At 43.7% G+C, this 21,505-nt stretch overlaps 1 protein-coding gene across 4 annotated transcripts in view; it reads left to right on the forward strand.

The window, feature by feature from the left end:
- CLHC1 (clathrin heavy chain linker domain containing 1) overlaps nucleotides 1-21,505 on the forward strand; it is a 55,598-nt gene that overhangs the window by 5,654 nt on the left and 28,439 nt on the right. For 3 of the 4 annotated variants that reach the window (XM_077485529.1, XM_077485531.1, XM_077485530.1), the window contains exons 3-7: nucleotides 1,762-1,949; nucleotides 12,141-12,280; nucleotides 14,094-14,295; nucleotides 16,694-16,809; nucleotides 18,685-18,775. In XM_077485529.1, coding sequence (XP_077341655.1) covers nucleotides 1,762-1,949; nucleotides 12,141-12,280; nucleotides 14,094-14,295; nucleotides 16,694-16,809; nucleotides 18,685-18,775 — 737 coding nt within the window. The remainder of the gene's footprint in view (nucleotides 1-1,761; nucleotides 1,950-12,140; nucleotides 12,281-14,093; nucleotides 14,296-16,693; nucleotides 16,810-18,684; nucleotides 18,776-21,505) is intronic. The other variant, XM_077485532.1, reaches the window with a different exon arrangement.

The following is a 21,505-nucleotide window of genomic DNA, read 5'->3' on the forward strand; positions in this document are numbered from 1 at the left end:
AATTGTCAATTAAAGCGATGCAGGGCCGCATCGCAAAAAATGGCCTGGTCATTAAGGGGGTAAATCATTCCAGTCCTTAAGTAGTTAAAGGAGATTACTGTGGCCGGCTTCAGACTGTCTTTATTTCTTGCTATTGGCATAACAACCAAAACATTATGTGTATATAACAAAAAAAATAACATAACACAAAAAATAAGTAAACCCAGGTAGACCTTTTCACTTTATTTCTAAACATTTTGTATACACATGTGAGAAAAAAAAAAGCAGAAGAAATAGTAGCTTGCATCTGAGGCTTTTCCCACAGGAGTACTGCTTCACTGAAATGCTACTTTTCATCTTTCTATCATGCTGCTATTTCCTAATGGTCCACAAGATGGCACCAACACCTAGAAATGCTTCACATATTGAATACAAGACCAATCCACTTACTGAGAGGAAGGAAACCCTGTGTTAGAAATGTATGTGAACAGTATTATCCTGTGAGTGTTTCCGATTTGCAGACAGATTTGAAAGAATTGCAAGAAAATACTTAAATTCCCCCCCCTCAAAAAAAAAATCAAATATATTGCAGCTTACCAATCATTAGATGTGGTGGCTGCATTCGTTTTTCTTTCTTTTTTTTCTTTTTTTGGGCTTTTTTCCCCCTCTTTTTTCACCTTGTGATCTGGACAGTAACACATCTCCCGTATTAGAGCACCCCTCCCTCCTGGATGAAGGAGCACAGGGTGGCACCTTTGGACAGCAGCATTGTCAGTCTGGGGGGGGGAAGTGAGTGTTAGATGGACTAGTAGATTTAAATACACTAACACATTAAAGCCAAACTCCAGCTAATACTTTATAAGTAGTTACAATTATTACTAGTGTCATACAACATTAGAATTCTACTATAGCTTGTAGGCAGAACATTCGACCAGAAATGTACGATTGCGGTGTCGTACAGTTTAGCTGCTCCGTCGAATCTTCTTAGAACATTTGACAGACACCATAAGCCTTCAATGACAGATTCCACCTTAATTATTTCGGATTTTCGGACTAATGCATTTTTTAACTAAACAAAATAAATAAAAACGAATTTCGGGAGTAACTAAATTTATTTTTCAGAGGAAAACGAAATTCTGAAATGAAATATTTCAGTGTGCGCATGTCTAGCACTTACTCCATCGGCGGTAGCAGGCAGCGTGGTGCAGCAGCTCCGTGTCCTCTCCTCCATGGTGGCTTCCAGCTCTTCCCTTCCTCCTCCAAGGCATCCAATAGAATCGCCTGTCCTTTCAGCCAATCTGCTGACCGCTGTCAAAACCGGCTTCCTGATTGGCTAGGGAGGAGGATCAGTGCTACAACAGCAAATATCCATTCACTGTTGTAACACACCTGGGTGGGATCGGAGCGCACTCTCTGCAACCTGAACCCTCCCTATATTGAAGCCTATTAGAGCCTCTGGGTCTAATCGGTTCTTCAAAAAAAAAATCCCTGCATTGGAATCAATGTGCCGTTGTCCTGATAGGGGCCAGATGCATGGAGGGGGGGGGGGCGTCTCCCGTGTGCCCTTAATGGACGGCCTGGCATGGCAGCGCAGAGGAAACAGCCCAGTTGAGGACAGTGCTGGATCCCTGGAGAAGTAAGTGTCCTTTTAGTTGAAAGTCAGCAGCTATGGTATTTGTATGGGGGGGGGGGGGGGGGGATTTGTATTGCTGGTTAATTTCAATATAAATATCCTCCTATTTACATAGGGATCTCCTTACATCCCACTCTGATTTCTTTTAGTTAATTGAGCATTGTACAGAATATAAAGACATTCTTACGGCAATCAAGCAAGAATATGACGAGTTTATTGAGGCCCTCAGGAAGGGAGACATAGATGCCAACCATCTCCAGGCCAAGCTGAAGAGCCTGACATCTGAGCCCACCACTCTCATGTATTACAGGAAGAGGGCCGCCGAGCTGGAAGAGAGGTGAGGATATGAGAAGTCTATCAATTAAATACTTACCTCTTCCCTGTGGTCAGAGGATGTATGTCTATCGGCTGCTAGTTCCAGCATAGTGCGTTTAATTAACCATTGACCTCTGGAAGGTTTTACTCCTCCTTCATGACCAGGGCATTGTTTTTGCTATTCAGCACATTGCTACTTTAACCACTTACAGATCAGAAGATTTTCCCCCTTAACCACTTGCCGACCAGCGCACGCCGATGTACGTCGACAGAATGGCACGGGCAGGCAAATGGGCGTACATGTACGTCCCTTTAAATTTGCCGCCCTGCCATCGGGAGCGCGCCGCCGGCTGGTCGGGACTCCCGTGAGTCCGGTCGCGGGACCCGCGGACTCGATCGCCGCGGGCATACCCGCGATCGTCTCACGGAGCGGCCAAATGAAGAAATGCCGTTGTAAACCGCATTTCTCCATTCTGCCTAGCAACTAGTGACGCTGATCTCTGCTCCATGTGATTAGAGCAGAGATCAGTGTTCACTAAATGAAAGCCCAACCCCCCCACAGTTAGTAACACACCCCTAGGAACACTTAACCCCTACACTGCCACCCACTGGTTAACCCTTTCACTGCCAGTGTCGTTTACACAGGAATCACTGCATTTATATAGCAGTGATTACTGTATAAGTGACAATGATCCCAAAAATGTGTCAAAAATGTCCGATGGGTCCCCCACAATGTCGCAGTCACAATAAAAATCGCTGATCGCCGTCATTACTAGTAAAAAAAAATAATAAAAAATTATTAATAAAAATGCTATAAAACTATCCCTATTTTGTAAACGCTATAACTTTTGCGCAAACCAATCAATAATCGCTTATTGCGATTTTTTTTTACCAAAAATATGTAGAAGAATACGTATCGGCCTTAATTGAGGGAAAAAAATGTTTTTTTATATATTTTTGGGGGATATTTATTATAACAAAAAGTAAAAAATAATGCGTTTTTTCAAAATTGTCGCTCTATTTTTGTTTATAGCGCAAAAAATAAAAACCGCTGAGGTGATCAAATACCACCAAAAGAAAGCTCTATTTGTGGGAAAAAAAGGACGTCAATTTTGTTTGGGAGCCACGTCGCACGACCGCGCAATTGTCAGTTAAAGCGACGCAGTGCCGAATCGCAAAAAGTGGTCTGGTCTTTGACCAGCAAATTGGTCCGGTCTGAAAGTGGTTAATAACCAGGCCATTTTGTTGCGATACGGCACTGCGTCACTTTAACTGACAATTGCGTGGTTGTACAATGCTGTACCCAAACAAAATTGACATCCTTTTTTTCTCATAAATGGAGCTTTTTTTTGGGCGTTTTTTGATCACCTCTTCAGTTATTTTTTGCGCTATAAACAAAAAAAGAGCGTCAATTTTGAAAAAAAAAAAAAAAACAATAAAAACAATTTTTTTTACTTTTTGCTCTAATAAATATCCCCCAATTAAAAAAATAAAATAAAATTTTTCATCAGTTTAGGCCAGTGATGGCGAATCTTGGCACCCATGATGCTCAACTACACTGCAGAGTGCGTGAGCATCATGGGAACTGTAGTTCCAAAACATCTGGGGTGTCAAAGTTCGCCATCCCTGGTTTAGGCCAACATGTATTCTTCTACATATTTTTGGTATAAAAAAATCGCAATAAGTGTATAGTGATTGGTTTGCGCAAAAGTTATAGCATCTACAAAATAGGGGTTATTATTATGGCATTTATTTATATATATATATATATATATATATATATATATATATATATATATATATATATATATATATATATATATATATATATATATATATATATATATATATATATATATATATATATATATAATCTATATATAGATATATATTTATTTATTTCTTTTTTTATTTTTTAACTAGTAATGGCAGCGATCTGCGATTTTTATTGGGACTACGACATTGCGGCGGACAAGTCAGACACTTTTGACACTTTTTCTGTGACCAGTGACGTTTATATAGCGATCAGAGATAAAAATAGCCACTGATCACTGTATAAATGTCACTGGCAGGGAAGGGGTTAACACTAGGGGGCGATCAAGGGGTTAAGCGTGTTTCCTGGGAGGTGTATCTAACTGTATGGGGGGCTGAGCTGACTGGAGGAAAAGAGAGATCACTGTTGCTAATCACTAGGAACAGCAGATCTCTCTCTAAATCCCCTGTCAGAACGGGGATCTGTCTGTTTACATTGAGAGATCCCTGTTCTGTCTCCCGTTCCCACGATCGCGGGTGGCTGCCAAACATCATGGCCACCGGCCATGCACATGGAGTCCCCCCCCCCCGCCATACAGCAGGCGCACATATCTGCTATAGCCCCTTAAAGGAGCCGACGTACACCTACGGCAATTTGCGGGAACATGCCAACCTGCCGCTGTATAACGACGGCGGCTGGTTGGCAAGTGGTTAACTGGTAATTGTGCGGTCATGCGAACCTGTACCCGAATTAAATTTATATCATTTTTTTTCTCACAAATATAGCTTTCTTTTGGTGGTATTTGATCACCTCTGGGTTTTTCATTTTTTTATTATATAAAGCTCAGTTCACACTAGCCCGACTCCAAAGTTGTGTGACTTTTAGTGCAACTTTGGAATCTGACTATGATATCACTTTTTACACTCTATGATATTGAAGTCATATCAAAGTTGACTTGTGTATTATCAGTTAATGGCTCTCATAGGGAAATATTGAATTTCACATGTCGTCTGACTTGGGGACTCACAAGTCTGATCCTATGTCGCATCAGTGTTAACCGAGCCTAAACAAAAAAAGACCGAACATTTTTAAAAACAAAAACAATATTTTCTACTTTCTGTTATAAAACATATCCAATCAAAAATTAAAGTGATTGTAAAATCTCCTTTAAAAAACAAACATGTTATACCTACCTCCTCTGTGCAGTGGTTATACACAGAGCAGCCTGGATTCTCCTCTTCTCAGGTCCCTCTTTGTGCTCCTGGGCCCCTCCCTCCTGGTAAGGCCCCCCCCACAGCAAGCTGCTTGCTACAGGGGCATCAGAGCCGAGCTGCAGCTCTGTGTGTCCATTCAGACACGGAGCTGTCATTGCGGCCCCACCCCTTCTCTGCCCTGATTGGCTAACTGTCTTGACAGCCGCAGGAGCCAATGGTGCCGCTGCCGTGTCTCAGCCAATCAGGAGGGATAGTCCCAGATGGCCGAGGGATTCGTGGACATCGCTGGAGAGAGATGGGGCTCAGGTCAGTAATTAGGGGGGTGCTGGGGCAGCTACTACACACAGAAGGCTTTTTATCTTAATGTATAGAATGAATTAACCACTTGCCGAACGCCGATATACGTCCTAACTTTGAGGACGGATTTCGTTATTATGGCATCAGCTAGCTGCCATAACCCCGGTATCCCCGTATTCGGACGGTGGTTGGCTACAAGATAAAAGTGGTCTCTGCGGCGGATTCACCACAAGATCACTTTTATCGGCGGCAGGAGAGGGCCACCCCCCTCCGCCACGCTCTGGTGCCCTCCGCTGCTTACCGGAGCCGTTGGCAGCGGCGGAGGCGATCAGGTCCTCTCACTGACAGTGCATGGAGACGAGTGAGGGGAGGATGGCCCCCACCCATCTCCATGACACTGCAGTGCGGAAGCGACGTCAAAACGTCACTTCCGCCCATAGCTCTTAAAGGGCCATTTTTTTAAATCATTTTTTTAAATTACAAATTGTTTTTTTTTTTTATTGCATTTTAATGTAAATATGAGATCTGTGGTCTTTTTAAGAGATCCTGTCATGCTTTTTTTCTATTACAAGGGATGTTTACATTCCTTGTAATAGGAATAAAAGTGACTCAAATTATTATTATTTTTTTTAAACAGTGTAAAAATAAAAAATAAAAAGGTAAAATAAATAAGAAAAAAAAAAACACACGTGAACGCATAAGTGAGTAGCACCCGCATATGAAACAGTGTTCAAACCACACATGTGAGGTATCTTCACGATCGGTAGAGCGTGAGCAATAATTCTCGCCCTAGACCTCCTAAGTGACTCAAAACATGCAACCTGTAGAATTTTTTTAAACAAGATTTTTTGGTGATTTTTAAGGGTAAAAGTTTGTCGCCATGTTGGGTATCAATTTACTTGGCGTAACATTATCTTTCTTAAAAAAAAAAAAAAAATTGTGCTAGCTTTACTGTTGTCTTATTTTTTTCATTGAAAAAAGTGTATTTTTTCCAAAAAAGGTGCGCTTGTAAAACCGTTGCGCAAATACGGTGTGACAGAAAGTATTGCAACGACCGCCACTTCATTCTCTAGGGCAGTGATGGTGAACCTTGGCACTCCAGATGTTTTGGAACTACATTTCCCATGATGCTCATGCACACTGTAGTGTAGCTGAGCATCATGGGTAATGTAGTTCCAAAACATCTGGGGTGCCAAGGTTCGCCATCACTGCTCTAGGGTGTTAGAAAAAAAATATATAATGTTTGGGGGTTCGAAGTAATTTTCTAGCAAAAAAACAGTTTTTAACTTGTAAACACCACATCTAAAAAAGAGGCTCGGTCCTTAAGTGGTTAAGATATAAATCCTTCTGCCTTTACAACTCCTTTAAAATTCTTATTAAATTTAGGCCAATATGTATTCTGCTACAGGTCTTTGGTGTTAAACAAAAAAAAAAAAAAAGTGTAAATGAATTGGTTTGTGGGAAAGTTATAGCGTCTACAAACTATGGGATCTATACTGGAATTTATAGACACTATACTGTAATGGTAGTGATCACGGACTTATAGTGGGACTGTGATAACTGACACTATCTAGGATAGTCACTAACTGACGCTGACATTGTTAATGACACTAATCCAGTGATCAGCGATAATACTGTACACTGACATCTAGGGGCAATCAAGGGGTTAATTGTGTGCCTAACAATGTGTAATATGTGCTGCTTTTACTTAATGAGTTCTAAAGGCAGACGTTTTTTCTATTTATGCATTAAGATGAAGAACCTTCTGTGTGTAGCAGCCTCCGCAGCACCCCCCCCCCCTAATTACCTACCTGAGCGCCTTTTCTCTCCAGCGATGTCCACGATCCCCTCAGCCATCCAGGACACTCCTCCTGTGATTGGCTGAGAGAGAGCAGCTGCGCCAATCAAAATCAGTCAGCCAATCAGGGGAGAGAGGGGCGGAGCCAGGTCAGGGCTCTGTGTCTGAATAGATACACAGAGCCCTGACTCGGCTTGTGTGACCCTGTAGCAAGCTGCTGGCTGAGGAGCACACAAAGGAGAGAGGGGCCAGGAGCGCCGCTGAGCGACCCGAGAAGAGGAGGATATCGGCTGCTCTGTGCAAAACCAACTGCGAAGAGTAGGTAAGTATAACGTTTGTTATTTAAAAAAAAATTCAAAAAACGAGCTTTAATAATTTTGCTGTTATTTTATCCCTGCTTTTCAGGGAGAAGAAACAGCCAGATCGTTGTTCCTGTGTACCCAGTTTTGTGTGTGTGTGATTGGACACAGCATGAGTTTACAGCAGCTTTCTGCCAGAATCATTGGCTGAAATCTGCTGCAAACTCATGCTGTGTCCAATCATGGTACAGGTCAGCAGTTCCAAACGGATAGCTCATTCCATGTACTGCTGCTATTGAATCTTTGATCATACAGCTATTCATGGTTTTGGGTATCACCACTTCTTCTATGGTTTGTGCTTTATCTTGAACAATTTTGACATAATGTTTGTTTTTAAACATGTGCCTCATGTGAGGAGTTTTTAAAGTGATATTAACCACTTGCAGACTGGCGCACGCCGATGTACATCGGCAGAATGGCACGGACAGGCAAATGGGCATACAGGTACATCCCTTTAAATTTGCTGCCGCGCCATTGCGTGCACGCTGGTCAGGACCTCCGTGAGTCAGATTGTGGGTCCTGTGGACTCAATCTCCGTGGGGATACCTGCAATTGTCTCACGGGGAGGAAGAATGAGGAGATGCTAATGTAAACAAGCATCTCTTCGTTCTGCCTAGTGAGTGTCACTGATCTCTGCTCCCTGTGATCAGAGCAGAGATCACTGACGTGTCATACACAGCCACACCCCCCCTCTCCCACAGTTAGAAACACTCCCCAGGGCTCACTTAACCCCCTACACTGCCACCTAGTGGTTAACCCCTTCACTTCCATTGTCATTTACACAGGAATCAGTGCATTTGTATAGCACTGATTGCTGTATAAATGACAATGATCCCAAAAATGTCCGAAGTGTCCGCCGTAATGTCGCAGTCACAATAAAACTATCCCTTATCTTGTAAACACTATAACTTTTGCACAAACCAATCAATAAATGCTTATTGCAATTTATTTTATTTTTTTTACCAAGAATATATAGAAGAATACGTATCGGCGTAAACTGAGGAAAAAAAATCTTTTTTTTTTATATATTTTGGGGGATATTTATTATAGCAAAAAGTAAAAAATAATGCGCTTTTTTCAAAATTGTTGCTCTTTTTTTGTTTATAGCGCAAAAAATAAAAGCCGCAGAGGCAATCAAATACCACCAAATAAAGCTCTATTTGTGGGGAAAAAAATTATGCCAATTTTGTTTGGGAGCCAAGTCGCACGACCGCGCAATTGTCCGTTAAAGCGATGCAGTGCCGAATCGGAAAAAGTGCTCTTGTCTTTGGCCTGCAAAATGGTCCGGGGCTTAAGTGGTTAATAAAATCTATTTTTATAACATATTTTTTTGTTATCATTGATTGCCTTTTAAAAGTCCCATTCTAAGAGATACTTTGATATTATATAAAAATCTCTGCAATGTACACAGATCACCCAGAGGGGAATGTTTTTTGCGTAAAAGGGAAATAGTTGCGCTAATTAGAAATATATAAAAATTTCCTAAACCAATCACTGATTAACCACTTGCCGCCCGCCCTATAGCAGAAACATGGCGGCAAAGTGTTTTTAACCACTACAATACAGGGCACTTTCACCCCCTTCCTTCCCAGCCCAATTTTCCGCTTTCATTGCTCTAGCGCTTTCAGTGACAATTGCGCGGTCATGCTACACTGTACCCAAATGAAATGGTTATCATTTTGTTCGCATAAATAGAGCTTTATTTTGGTGTTATTTATTCACGACTCCGTTTTTTATTTTTTGCGATATAAGTGCAAAAAAAGCGGAAATTTGGAAAAAAAACAATATTTTCTTTTTTCTATTTGAAAAGAAATCCAATAAAATCAAATTTTGTCATAAATTTAAGCCAAAATGTATTCTGCTACATGTTTTTGGTAAAAAAAATTCCGTTAAGTGTATAATAATTGGTTTGTGTGATCAGGGACATATGTACGCAAATGATCATGTACATATGTGTGCAGGTGATCACGTACATATGTGAGGAGATAATCATTGAGACATGTGATTTTAGTGGGACATATGTGGGGGACATGTTTTTATTATTGGGGACATGTGTTTTTATTATTTGGGGACATGTATGTTTTGGGGACATGTGTGTTTTGGGGACATATGTGGGGACTGTGTTTGTACTGTGTGGTGTGTTGTGTGTTGACACTAGACTGATGATCAGTGAGTAAAAAGCTGTAAAAAACAGCTCATACTCACTGATCATCAGCCGGCTGCAGCGTTCTGCTCTCCTCTCCTCAGCGATGACTTCCGTGTGAGGAGAGCCGATTGCCTAGCAACCGGCTGTTTGTTTACATCACATGACGGCCGTGATTGGACACGGCCGTCATGTGATCAGGAGGGCCAATCACAGAGCCCTCCTGCCGATCTGAGATGTGCCGTGTCCGGGTGACACGAGCACATCGGGATCGCGCCGATGCGCGGGCAGGCGCGCGCGCAATCCCGCTACTTCTGAAGGACGTTCCTGAACGGCCTATCAGGAGTAGACAGCTCCCACCCGGCCGTATATATGCATTGGCCGGGTGGGAAGTGGTTAAAATCCTGACGTGATGTGATGTGATGTGATCAGGATTTTGAGCCGCTGTGCACCCCCGGGGGCGCGCATCACGGCGATCATTGTGTGTCAGTCTGACACCCCGCAACTACGATCTCGGTAAAGAGTCTCCGATGGAGACTCTTTACCATGTGATCAGCCGTGTCCAATCTCGGCTGATCACAGTGTAAATAGGAAGAGTCCGGTGATCGTCTTTTCCTCACTCGCGTCTGTCAGACGTGAGTAGAGGAGAGCCGATCAGCTGCTGCTCTGACAGGGGGGGTCTGTGCTGATCAATTATCAGCGCAACCCCCCCCCCCCCCCCCGAGGATGCCCACACTGGACCACTAGGGACGCCACCAGACCACCAGGGATGCCCAGCACCAGGTATGCCACCCTAGACCACCAGGGATGCCAGTCAGTGCCCACAATGGATGCCAATCAGTGCCCACAATGGGCATCACTGATTGGCATGCATTATTGTTTGGCACTGATTGGCATCCATCAGTACAGTATAATACAATACAATGCCGCCTATCAGTGCCCATCCGTGCCGCCTATCAGTGCCCATCCGTGCCGCCTATCAGTGCCCTTCCGTACCGCCTATCAGTGCCCATCCGTGCCACTTATCCGTGCCACCTATCAGTGCCTATCCATGCCCATCTGTGCTGCCTATCCATGCCCATCCATGGCAATTCGTGCCAGCTGTCAGTGCAAATTTGTGCCACCTATCAGTGCCCATCTGTGTCGCCCATCAGTGCCACCCATCAGTGCCGCCTATCAGTGCCACATATCAGTGTCCATCAATGCCACCTCATCAGTGCCACTTCAATGGTGCCACCTCATCGGTGCCCATCAGTGCCGCTTTATCAGTGCCCGTCAGTGCAGCCCCATCAGTGCCCATCAGTGAAGGAGAAAACATACTTATTTACAAAGTTTTGAAACTGAAACAAAAAAAAACATATTATTTTTTCAAAATTTTCAGTCTTTTTTTATTTGTTTAGCAAAAAATAAAAACCGTAGAGGTGATCAAATACCACCAAAAGAAAGCTCTGTTTGTGGGAAAAAAATGATAAAAATTTCATTTGGGTACAGTGTAGCATGACCGCGCAATTGTCATTCAAAGTGCGACAGCGCTGAAAGCTCAAAATTGGTCTGGGCAGGAAGGTGTTTAAGTGCCTGGTATTGAAGTGGTTAATGTATATATACAAAATCCAATGTGCAAAAAAAAAACATGTACCCTAAATACGTGTTAAATAAATATAAAAGATGTCACTCTACATATTAGACAACAATATAGTTAAAAGAATTATCCGTATAAATAAATATATAGTGCAGATAAACAAAAATGATTGAGTGCAAAGTCCACTTATAGTGTACTAAATAATTAAACTAAATTAATCATAAAGTGCAAAGTCCACATATGGTGTATGCTGAATCCAATTCCACCATCTGAAGAGGAATGAATGGAGATTCATAGAAATTCAAAAGAGCAAGTTGAAAGATGATTCTGCCACCATCAAGAGGGTGAATCTATCCTGGGGTGCACACCATGAAAGAATAAATTAAGGATCCTTACCAGATGGAATGGATCTCCTATTCGTAGCGAGGTCATTAGCGCCTGCAGATATAACCCTCTGCGGGGTCTTTGCATCAATCCAGGATGTCCGTCCTCCAGATAATTCCTCCTCGCAATGCCAGAACTTCCGTCCGCTGCACAGAAAGAACCCGCTTGCTAATAAAGGAGGCCAAGACACTCAGTGCCGGAACAGGCCACATAAGAGGGTAGAAAAAAAGGACGGAACTCCAATAGTGTGTTATCCTTAACCACTGTTTGGTTTATTAAAAAAAAAGTTTCATACAAAAATGTAAAAACAGGAGAGAAATTTTGCCGGCAATAAAAATATACTGCGATCGCCCGTGCTTCCGGGGTCATGTATAGCGTAGTGACATCAGTCCGTAGCTTAATCCTGACATGTTTCGTCACACGTGACGAAAAAAAAAAGTGGAGTTATACTTTAATGTTTTTTCTTAACAGAAAGATACTTACACAGAAATGGTGAAAAAGTCATACTAGTAAGAATCCACCATGCACTGAACTGGATATTCTTACTTTGTTCATTGTATAAGGATGCATGACCAATCCCTTTAACGCTCTTAATTACTTTGTAACTTTCCATCCCATCACCTTCCCTTTTCCATCTACATTCATCTGATATAACATGATGATTTTTTTTTTTTTTTTTTACTTAGGATTGAATTAATTAATCGGGACTCTCATAGGATTGAAGGAAATTTGCAAAAACTTCTGCGACAAAATAGACTGAAGAGCCCTCCGGTAAAAGAGAAATTACCTGAAAAGGATGAAATAAACCCCTCCGCTCTGATCCCAGGTATGGTCCTTGGTCCACCTGTCTTCAGCAAACCATCGTAATCTCAGCCAGTTTGTAACACAGCGATCCACAGCTTCCTTAGTGCGGAGTACCGCTGTTTGTTTTTTTTTTTGTTTAAAGTCAGCAGCTATAAACACTTTAGCTTCTGACTTTTAAAATATGGACACTTACCTGTCCAGGGCGCCCACGATGTCAGCACCCGAAGCCGATCTATCCTTCGGCTGTCGGGTGCTGCCGCCACCATCCTCGGTAAGGAAATCATGAAGTGGAGTCGCTTACTGGTTTCCTACTGCGCATGCACGACTCGCGCTCCGCTATCGCACTGGTCCCTGCAATAGCGGAGTTTTGCCGGCGGTATTGCAGTGCTGCCCCATTGATTTTAATGGGGAGCAGCGGTGGAGGAGCGGTAAACACACCGCTCCTTCACCGCTCCAAAGAAGCTGCTGGCAGGACTTTTCCTGACATCCTGCCAGCGCACCGCTCCGGTGTGAAAGCCCTCAGGGGTTTCACACTGGAGACAATGGTGCAGCAGTTTGAGGGTGGATTGCAGGCGCTATTTCTAACACTATATTGCCTGCAAAACACCCTTGGTGTGAAAGGGGTCTTAATGAATGTGGTGAAGCACTTCTGATTTCCATCATCCAATCATATGCAAGCAAAAGTCCTTTGCTTTTTATTTTTATTTTCCTTGAACCTGCTTGGGTATTCTTGACAAAGTGAAAGTGGTTGTAAAGGCCCAAGTTTTTTTACCTACATATGCATAAAGGTAAAAAATCCTTCTGTGTTCAGCAGCCCCCCCAGTACTCACCTGAGGCACATCTCGATCCAGAAATGTGCACGAGAGCAGCGGCTTGCCCAGGTCTCCTCATTGGCTGAGCCAACGGCTCACATTACTATCAATCACAGCCAGCAGTGGCAGCTGATGGTAAGTTTTTTTTTTGGGGGTGGGGGGGGCGGCAAAACGTGCACTTGCTGCCAACCACCACGGGTTGGGTCGGGTCAGCCGGTCAGTTGGTGCACTTACCCCGTCCATGTTGGGGAATCACAGGCAGCTTCCCAGGCTCTCCTCTGCAGGCATCATGAGCAGCTTCTCCTTCCCTCTGCTCGGCGGCTTCCATCTTCTCCCTCCTCCTCGGCGGCCAATCAGAGCGCTTCTCCTTTCGGGGGTCAGACCTGCGCTTCCTGATTGGCGGAGAGGTGATTCAGTGTAAGAATAAGAAATATTAATTCGCTATTCTCACACACCTGGGTGGGCTCCGAGTGCATTCTAAGCGCCCTGAGCCCACCCTATTTTGAAGCCTATTAGAGCTTCGGGCTTTAATCGGTGCCTCAAAAAAACACCCACCATGCGCCCGGCATCCTGAAAGGGGTCGGACGCATGGGTGGGGGGGGGGGGGGTGGCGGCGATCGATAGGGGATAGGGGTGCCCTTAAAGGAGAGAGCTTGGGTGGGGTGGAGCTGTGTGTGGAGCTGTGTGTGAATGAACACACAGAGCAGCGGCTCAGGAGCGAGCCTGCTTGGGTGCCCCCCTAGCAAGCTGGTTGCTATGGAGGCAGGAGGGAGGAGCCAGGAGTTAGAAGAGGAGGATCCAGGCTGTACAGAGCAGGCGAATATGACATGTTTGTTATTAAAAAAAATAATAATAATAATAATCTTCCTTTTAAAATCATTTGAAGCTTCACTTCATTTACTTGCAAAGTGCACAGCCTATTTCCCTTTAGTAAATCAATCCCATTATATAGCATATGAGGGCCCTTGTGAGATCACGTGTATTGGTGTATTGACCGGTAAGGTTACTGTTTCCTTTTCCTAGGTATGTCTATAGAAGATTCTCTTGATATCAGCGCTCTTGAAAAATACCAGCAACAGTTAGATCAAAAGAAGCAACAATTAATTGTCAGCATGACTACCAAATATGTTCCCATCCAAAGGAAACAGGAACTGGATATACAACTAAGCCTTGCTTTGCAGGAAAGGGAAGAAGCTGAACAAATAAACAAGAAACTGATGGACAGGTAAAACACATATGGCAAAATAATCAATATGATGTTTTGGTATCCTTGAAATGGAAATAATGTACATTTTTTTGTTCCCTAAATCAGATAAAAGAACTAAAAAACAGATAATATAACTCACAACATGCATTTTAATTTTTTAATTTTTTTTTTTTTTTTCATTTCCATCCCCAATTTTCCCCTGGCTGTGCCACTATATTCCTTTTTCTCTCTGTGCCCCTTGCTCCACTGTGGGACTTATAGAGTCCTGTGTGAGTCTCTGCAACATGTGCGCTCCCACTCTGTACTACAACTCTACATGCAACATGTGCGCTCCCACTCTGTACTACAACTCTACATGCAACATGTGCGCTCCCACTCTGTACTACAACTCTACATGCAACATGTGCGCTCCCACTCTGTACTACAACTCTACATGCAACATGTGCGCTCCCACTCCGTACTACAACTCTACATGCAACATGTGGGCTCCCACTCCGTACTACAGCTCTACATGCAACATGTGGGCTCCCACTCTGTACTACAACTCTACATGCATCGTGTGCTCCCACTCCGTACTACAACTCTACATGCAACATGTGCGCTCCCACTCTATACTACAACTCTACATGCAACATGTGCGCTCCCACTCTGTACTACAACTCTACATGCAACATGTGGGCTCCCACTCCGTAGTATAACTCTACATGCAACATGTGCGCTCCCACTCCATACTACAACTCTACATGCAACATGTGCGCTCCCACTCCGTACTACAACTCTACATCCAACATGTGCGCTCCCACTCGTACCTCAACTCTACGTCCAACATGCACGTTCCCACTCTGTACTACAACTCTACATGCAACATTCATGCTCTCACTCCGTACTACAACTCTACATGCAACATCTGCGCTCCCATTCCGTACTACAACTCTACATGCAACATGTGCGCTCCCACTCTGTACTGCAACTCTACGTTCAACATGCGTGCTCCCACTCTGTGCTACAACTTTACATGCAACATTCACGTTCCACTCCATACTACAACTCTACATGCAACTTGCGCACTCCCACTCTGTACTACAACTCTACGTCCAACATACATGCTCCCACTCTGTACTACAACTCTACATGCAACTTGCGCACTCCCACTCTGTACTACAACTCTACGTCCAACATGTGCACTCCCTCTCTGTACTACAACTCTACGTCCAACATGCAGGCTCTCACTCTGTACTACAAGTCTACATGCAATGTGCGCGCTCCCACTCTGTACTACAATTCTATATGCAAAGTGCGTGCTCCTACTCTGTACTACAACGCTAAATGCAATGTGTGTGCTCACACTCTGTACTACAACTCTACATGCAATATGCACACTCCCACTTTGTCCTACAACTCTACATGCAACGTGCATGATCCCACTCTGTATTACAACTCTATATGCATCATGCACGCTCCCACTCTGTACTACAACTCTACATGCAACTTGCGTGCTTACGTTCTGTACTGCAACTGTACATGCAACGTGTGCGCTCCTACTCTGTACTACAACTCTACATGCAACGAGTGCACTCCCGCTCTGTACTACAACTCTACATGCAACCATTCAGAGTGCTGTACACACAGCCCACACAAGAGGGATACAGAGCCTCTGTCAATCACTACTGTGGATGAGGAGAAGCATGGCTTGTACTCTGCTCTCACACTAGCTGCATTTTTCTCTGATTCAGGAAAAAAAATTTGACTTTAATACCATTTTAAATCTTTCACTTAAATAAACTGTGCAGAGTTCGCTCCCAAAGTACCAATATATGTAAAATTGCATGGCAGCCTATAAAATGAAAGACATAGCTAAACTGTATAAACTATCTATGGGCTCGTTCACACTTGCTTTGGTCTCTGAAGATCGATTTGTATCAGGATCACTCTTCAGAGGGCATTTGACAAGCATGGAGGAGATGTTGTATTGGCTCCTCCTTTAACCCCTTGAACCCTGCACTATCACGTGCTTCACAGAGAATACCAGAAGAAGCTGAGTCAGTTTTCTTCCACATAAGGAAATTGGCTTCTGAGCTGCTCTGCAGGAGCTGCCTTCTGCTAAGAGATAAGAACATAAAACGCGTCAGCTGCATCACTTAAAGGATACATCCTGACAGTATATTGTAAATGTAAATATTTATAAAACCGGATTTAGACTAGGCACGATTGAGAAAATACGAGTCCCCAATCCCTTTTTTAAATAACCCCCTCCATGGGAGATTTGATAATAGTTGCTACTAAGTAAATGCTTAAAACTTTGTATCTGATCACTTAAAGTGATTTATACATTGTTGTGAATGTCTATTCAGTTTCATCTATTCCATGCCATGTATAATTCATGTGATGTAATAGTTTGGATTCTCATTTCCTTTAGTTACCGGAAGAAAAGAGTCGTTGCGGACGCGATATCGTCTTGGGCAAAATCGAATAAAAATGTCGGCCTCTATGAGACGTTAACGGAAGTGATAGAGAAAGAAAGCAAATTAAAAGGTATGTTGAGTCCAGATATATGCATTGTATTAATTCCGGCCAGAAAAAGACTGATGAGAGCTTTTCATCAGAAAATGCGACCGTGTGTATGCTCCATCGGAATTTAGCTGTCCGAATTCCCACTAGCCAAAAATTATAGCATGTTCTCAATTTTCCCAACGGAAAAACTTTCTACTGGAAATTCCAATCGTGTTTATGCAATTCCGACACGCCAAAAATCAGGCATGCTCAGATTCAACTACGAGACGGAAACTATTGACTACTGGCTATTGAACTTCCTTTTTCTAGACGTGTCGTACGTGTTGTACATCACCGCGTTATAAACGATCGGAATTTGGTGTAACCGTGTGTAGGCAAGACAGCTTGAGCCGAATTCCGTCGGGAAAACCATCAGAGCTTTTTCGGATGAGAATTCCGATCATGTGTACGCAGCATAACACATGTGAAGATGTTTGAGGGTACGAACCTGTCTTCATTAACTGCTTGCCGACCAGCGCACGCCGGTATACGTCGGCACAATGGCACGGCTGCACAAATGGGCGTACAGGTACATCCCCTTTAAGAAGCGTCATTGTGGGCGGGCGCGCACCCACCGCATGCTCCATGACTGTGCCCGCGGGACCCGTGAACTCGATGTCCGCCTGTGTCCCACGATCGTGTCATACATCGGGGATACATCGGCGCATGCGCAAAAGGTATTCTCTCATGGGGAATTGTAAATATTTCCTAAACCATGTAGGATGTGGATGTGGAATGAGAAAATGAACAAAGTACTTACCAAAGAGGGATTCTCAAGAAGTAAAGCAGACCCCTGTCTCTACTCCATGAATCAAGGAGACAGATGGATATACTGTACATCCTTCTCTATGTTGATGACATAACTTGTTTTGAACAATAGGGGTTATAATCAGTTCACAAGCTGAAAGACAATTTTGAAATCAAAGAGCTAGAGAACATTAGCTACTATCTGGGAATCCAAATAGAGAAGAAGATGGAAGTTATCTTCTCAACTAATCTCAGAAAATCTCAGAAATCTTGGAACAATTCCATATGCAAGATGCAAAGGAAGTGAAAACTCCTATAGAACCAGGCTATCAAAAGAGCAATGAAGCAGGATACATATGAGCAATGAAAACTTGCTACCCTGTCAGGCTTGAGAAAGATGTGTTGCTGCCTTGAAATCTATAGCCACACCCCCTCCATTTACTCCAACATCTGTCATTGGCCGATTCCTATGCTGTCAGACTGACTTCTGAGCTGATGCATCTTCTGGTTTTGATTTGTGTATCTCCTAACACTGGCGGCGTTGCTTCTATCTGCTTCAGACGACCCAGGTCCTCATTGATGACAGCTTTTAAGCTTGATATGCACTTTTATTCCTACTTCCTTTTCATTTTTTTACTAATAAATTATTTAACCTGCCGCACTTAGAAGCGTCCTTTTGTGTCTCCTTTAATCATACAAATAGCCAATGATCACTTCTCCTGGCAGTGAACAGGCTTCTATCTCTAGTGTGATTTCCTGTATGGACCAGTGAGGGGCTGCCCATCACTGACAGCCAGCTCCTACCCCCTTGGCCGAGAATGGCAGCAGCTACTGGGAAATGTGCAGTATATGAATGGTACTGTGAATTGATAATCAGAGGGTTTCTGATTGCTTTATTGTGGTATATATGCAATTGTAAGCTTATCTGTACTTTTAATGGATTTTGAACTGAGCACAAGTTTACTTTAACATCAGAGCTGAATACCTGAATTACCTGTAAAATCCATATTCCAAATTGCAAGCACTTGTGAGAGGACAAATTGTATTTGCACTGTCAGAAAATGAATTTGGTTTTCTCACGGAAGTCTTTTTTTATGACTTTGTATTTAGCTACAGATGAGTCAGCGCCCACTAATGTGTTTGATGATCTGGAGCCAAAGAAGAGTATGGAAGCTGAATCCTTACTTGAATATGTAGAAAGGTAACAACGTGGCTTTTTGAAATTCCTAATATTACATATTAAAATTAAAAACAACATCGCACTTAAGAATACAGCAATATAATTAGATCCATTTTTTTGTATAGCCTCATTGGCCTTTACTAAGTAGTCCAACCAAGGACTGAGCAGTCTGCCTAAAAATGTATATACCAGCACAAGTGTATTTATTACAGTGCCGTCATTTTATACAGTGATATATATATCGATCAAAATTCTTTTTATCAGTACTCACCTCTCCGTCGGCTTCTGGGTCTTCAGGGAGTTCCGTTGGAGCAGACATCAACGTCACTGGACTCCTCCCCCTTCCCCAAGTGCCTCCGTCTGCTAACAAAGGGAAGGGGGGAGGAGTCCGGTGACGTTGTTTTTTTATTTTTTTTAACATTGTTGTAAAAAACAAAACAAAATTTTAACACTCTGGTATGTCTGCGTGACTAGCTAAAGTGATGTCTACTATAAAGTGACTGACGGTCAATATACTGGATACTTTTTATAATTAAAGTTAAACTAACTTTCTACGTTTTTCTTAAAGTTTAATAAAAAAAATTACTTACGTCAGTGCTACAGTTTGAATTTAAAACGTATTTGTGTGAACTGTGAAGTTAAGTCATGGATTGTGGAAACTAACTAGTGTCGGGTGATTGTATATAGTGTATACCACATTTACCACTGACTAGGGATGAGCTTCGTGTTCGAGTCGAACATACCAGCTCGGCGGCCTAGTGTAGTGTGTTGGCGTCTGAAGCAGTTAGTGGGTGTTCTGTGTACCTTCAACACAGTACACACCGATCGTTATCGGCCGATTTTCGATCTTGCTTTTCTGTAGTGGTTGTTGTCTGCTTGCCCTGACCGCAGTATACACCGCTATATTGACCTCACCTATATAGCTAGTGATCTATCTTTTATAATAGAGCTTGCAGTCAGTAGTGTTAGGAGCTTGTGCGTGTTGTCTGCGTGCTCTGTACCCAGTACACACCGCTATATCCACCTACATAGCTCTTCTCTATTTGATCCCACTTGCCATCTGCAGGAGTTATTGGAAGTTGTGTGTGCCTCCAGCACAGCACAGTATACATCTGTATATACCCCTTTATCTCTGGTGTTCTATAATAAAGGCATCTGCAGGAGTTAGTGGGTTTTTTGTGCCTCCAGCACAATATACACCTGTATCTACCCTTTATTGCTGTTCTCTAATAGAGCCATCTGCAGGGCTTAGTGGGTGTTGTGTGACTCAATTACAGTATACCCCTTTATCTGTGGTGTTCTATAATAAAGGCATATGCAGGAGTTAGTGGGTGTTGTGTGACTCCAGCACAATATACACCTGTATCTACCGTTTATTGCTGTTCTCTAATAGAGCCATCTGCAGGGCTTAGTGGGTGTTGTGTGACTCCATTACACTGCTGTTTTACCCAACTCTCTTCAGGCCATTACCATGTCTGGAAGGCCAGCAAGGAGAGGCAGACAGGCGCAAGCCGATAAAAGAGGGCAAGCAGGCTCTGTGTCTAGAGACAACAGTGCTGGTCGTGGACGCGGTGCATTGTCATCAGCACGTGGCCATGGGACACGCTTGTCCTTCTTTTCGGCAGCTGGACATGTTGAACCGCAACATGCCAACGACTTGGTAGAGTGGATGACCAAGCCCTCTTCATCCTCCTCATCCTCTCTCACCCAGTCTCAGGGTACTAGCAAAGCAGCTGCCAACGCATCGTCTTCCCACCTCTCAATGTCATCATCAGTGACTCCTTCCCTAGACCCACCACGTCCTCCTGAGGAGTCTCCTGAACTCTTTGAGCACAGTGTTGGGTACATGCTCCAGGAGGATGCCCAGTGTTTTGTAGGCTCTGATGATGACACTCAGCTAGAGGAAGGCAGTAGCGTGAGCGCAGAGAGAGGGGATGCTCAAGAAGGACAGCAATCTGGCAGTCATGTTCCACAAGCTGCAGCATATTGCCAGGTTTGCTACAGCGATGAAGAGGGAGGGGATGATGAGGGCACTCCACGTGGGTGCCTGGTAGGAGAGAGGAGGAGGAGGAGGAGGAGGAGGCACATGTCCAACGAGGCAGGATGCCCTCCGGGGGCCAGCTTAGGGGCAGCACACCGACTGAATCACAGCGCAGAGCTCCGCCTGTGCAGGGCGCTGCCTCTGCGCGTTATTCTAAAAGTTCTTTGGTGTGGGCCTTTTTTGAGACGAGTGCATCAGATCGCACCGCTGCTATTTGCAACATATGTCTCAAGCGTATCTCGCGTGGCCAAAACATCAGCCGCTTGGGCACCACATGCTTGACCAGACATATGTTGACCTGCCATGCAGCTCGTTGGCAAGCGTACCTCAAAGATCCACACCAAAGAACAAAGCGGACCTCTCCTTGCTCCTCATCAGCTGGCATCTCCAACCCCACTAGACCTTCAGTCCTCTCTGAAACCTGCTCTGAGAGGAATGAAGGTGTAGAATTAGGTGTGTCACAGCCAAGTGCTTCCGGGCACTCTGCTAGCAGTACACCCACGTTCGATTATAGCAGGCAAATGTCCCTGCCCCAGCTGCTGGACCGGCGAAAGAAGTTCACTCCCAGCCATCCACATGCCCAGCGGTTGAATGCTAGCTTGGCTAAATTGCTAGCACTTCAACTGCTGCCTTTTCAGTTGGTAGACTCGGCCCCCTTCCGTGAGTTTGTACAATGTGTGGTTCCTCAGTGGCAGGTCCCCAAATGCCAC

This window comes from Lithobates pipiens, unplaced genomic scaffold (genome assembly GCF_037356315.1).
Source record: "Lithobates pipiens isolate NorthernLeopardFrog02 unplaced genomic scaffold, aLitPip1_a1.2 Scaffold_18, whole genome shotgun sequence".
Lineage (NCBI taxonomy): Eukaryota > Metazoa > Chordata > Amphibia > Anura > Ranidae > Lithobates > Lithobates pipiens.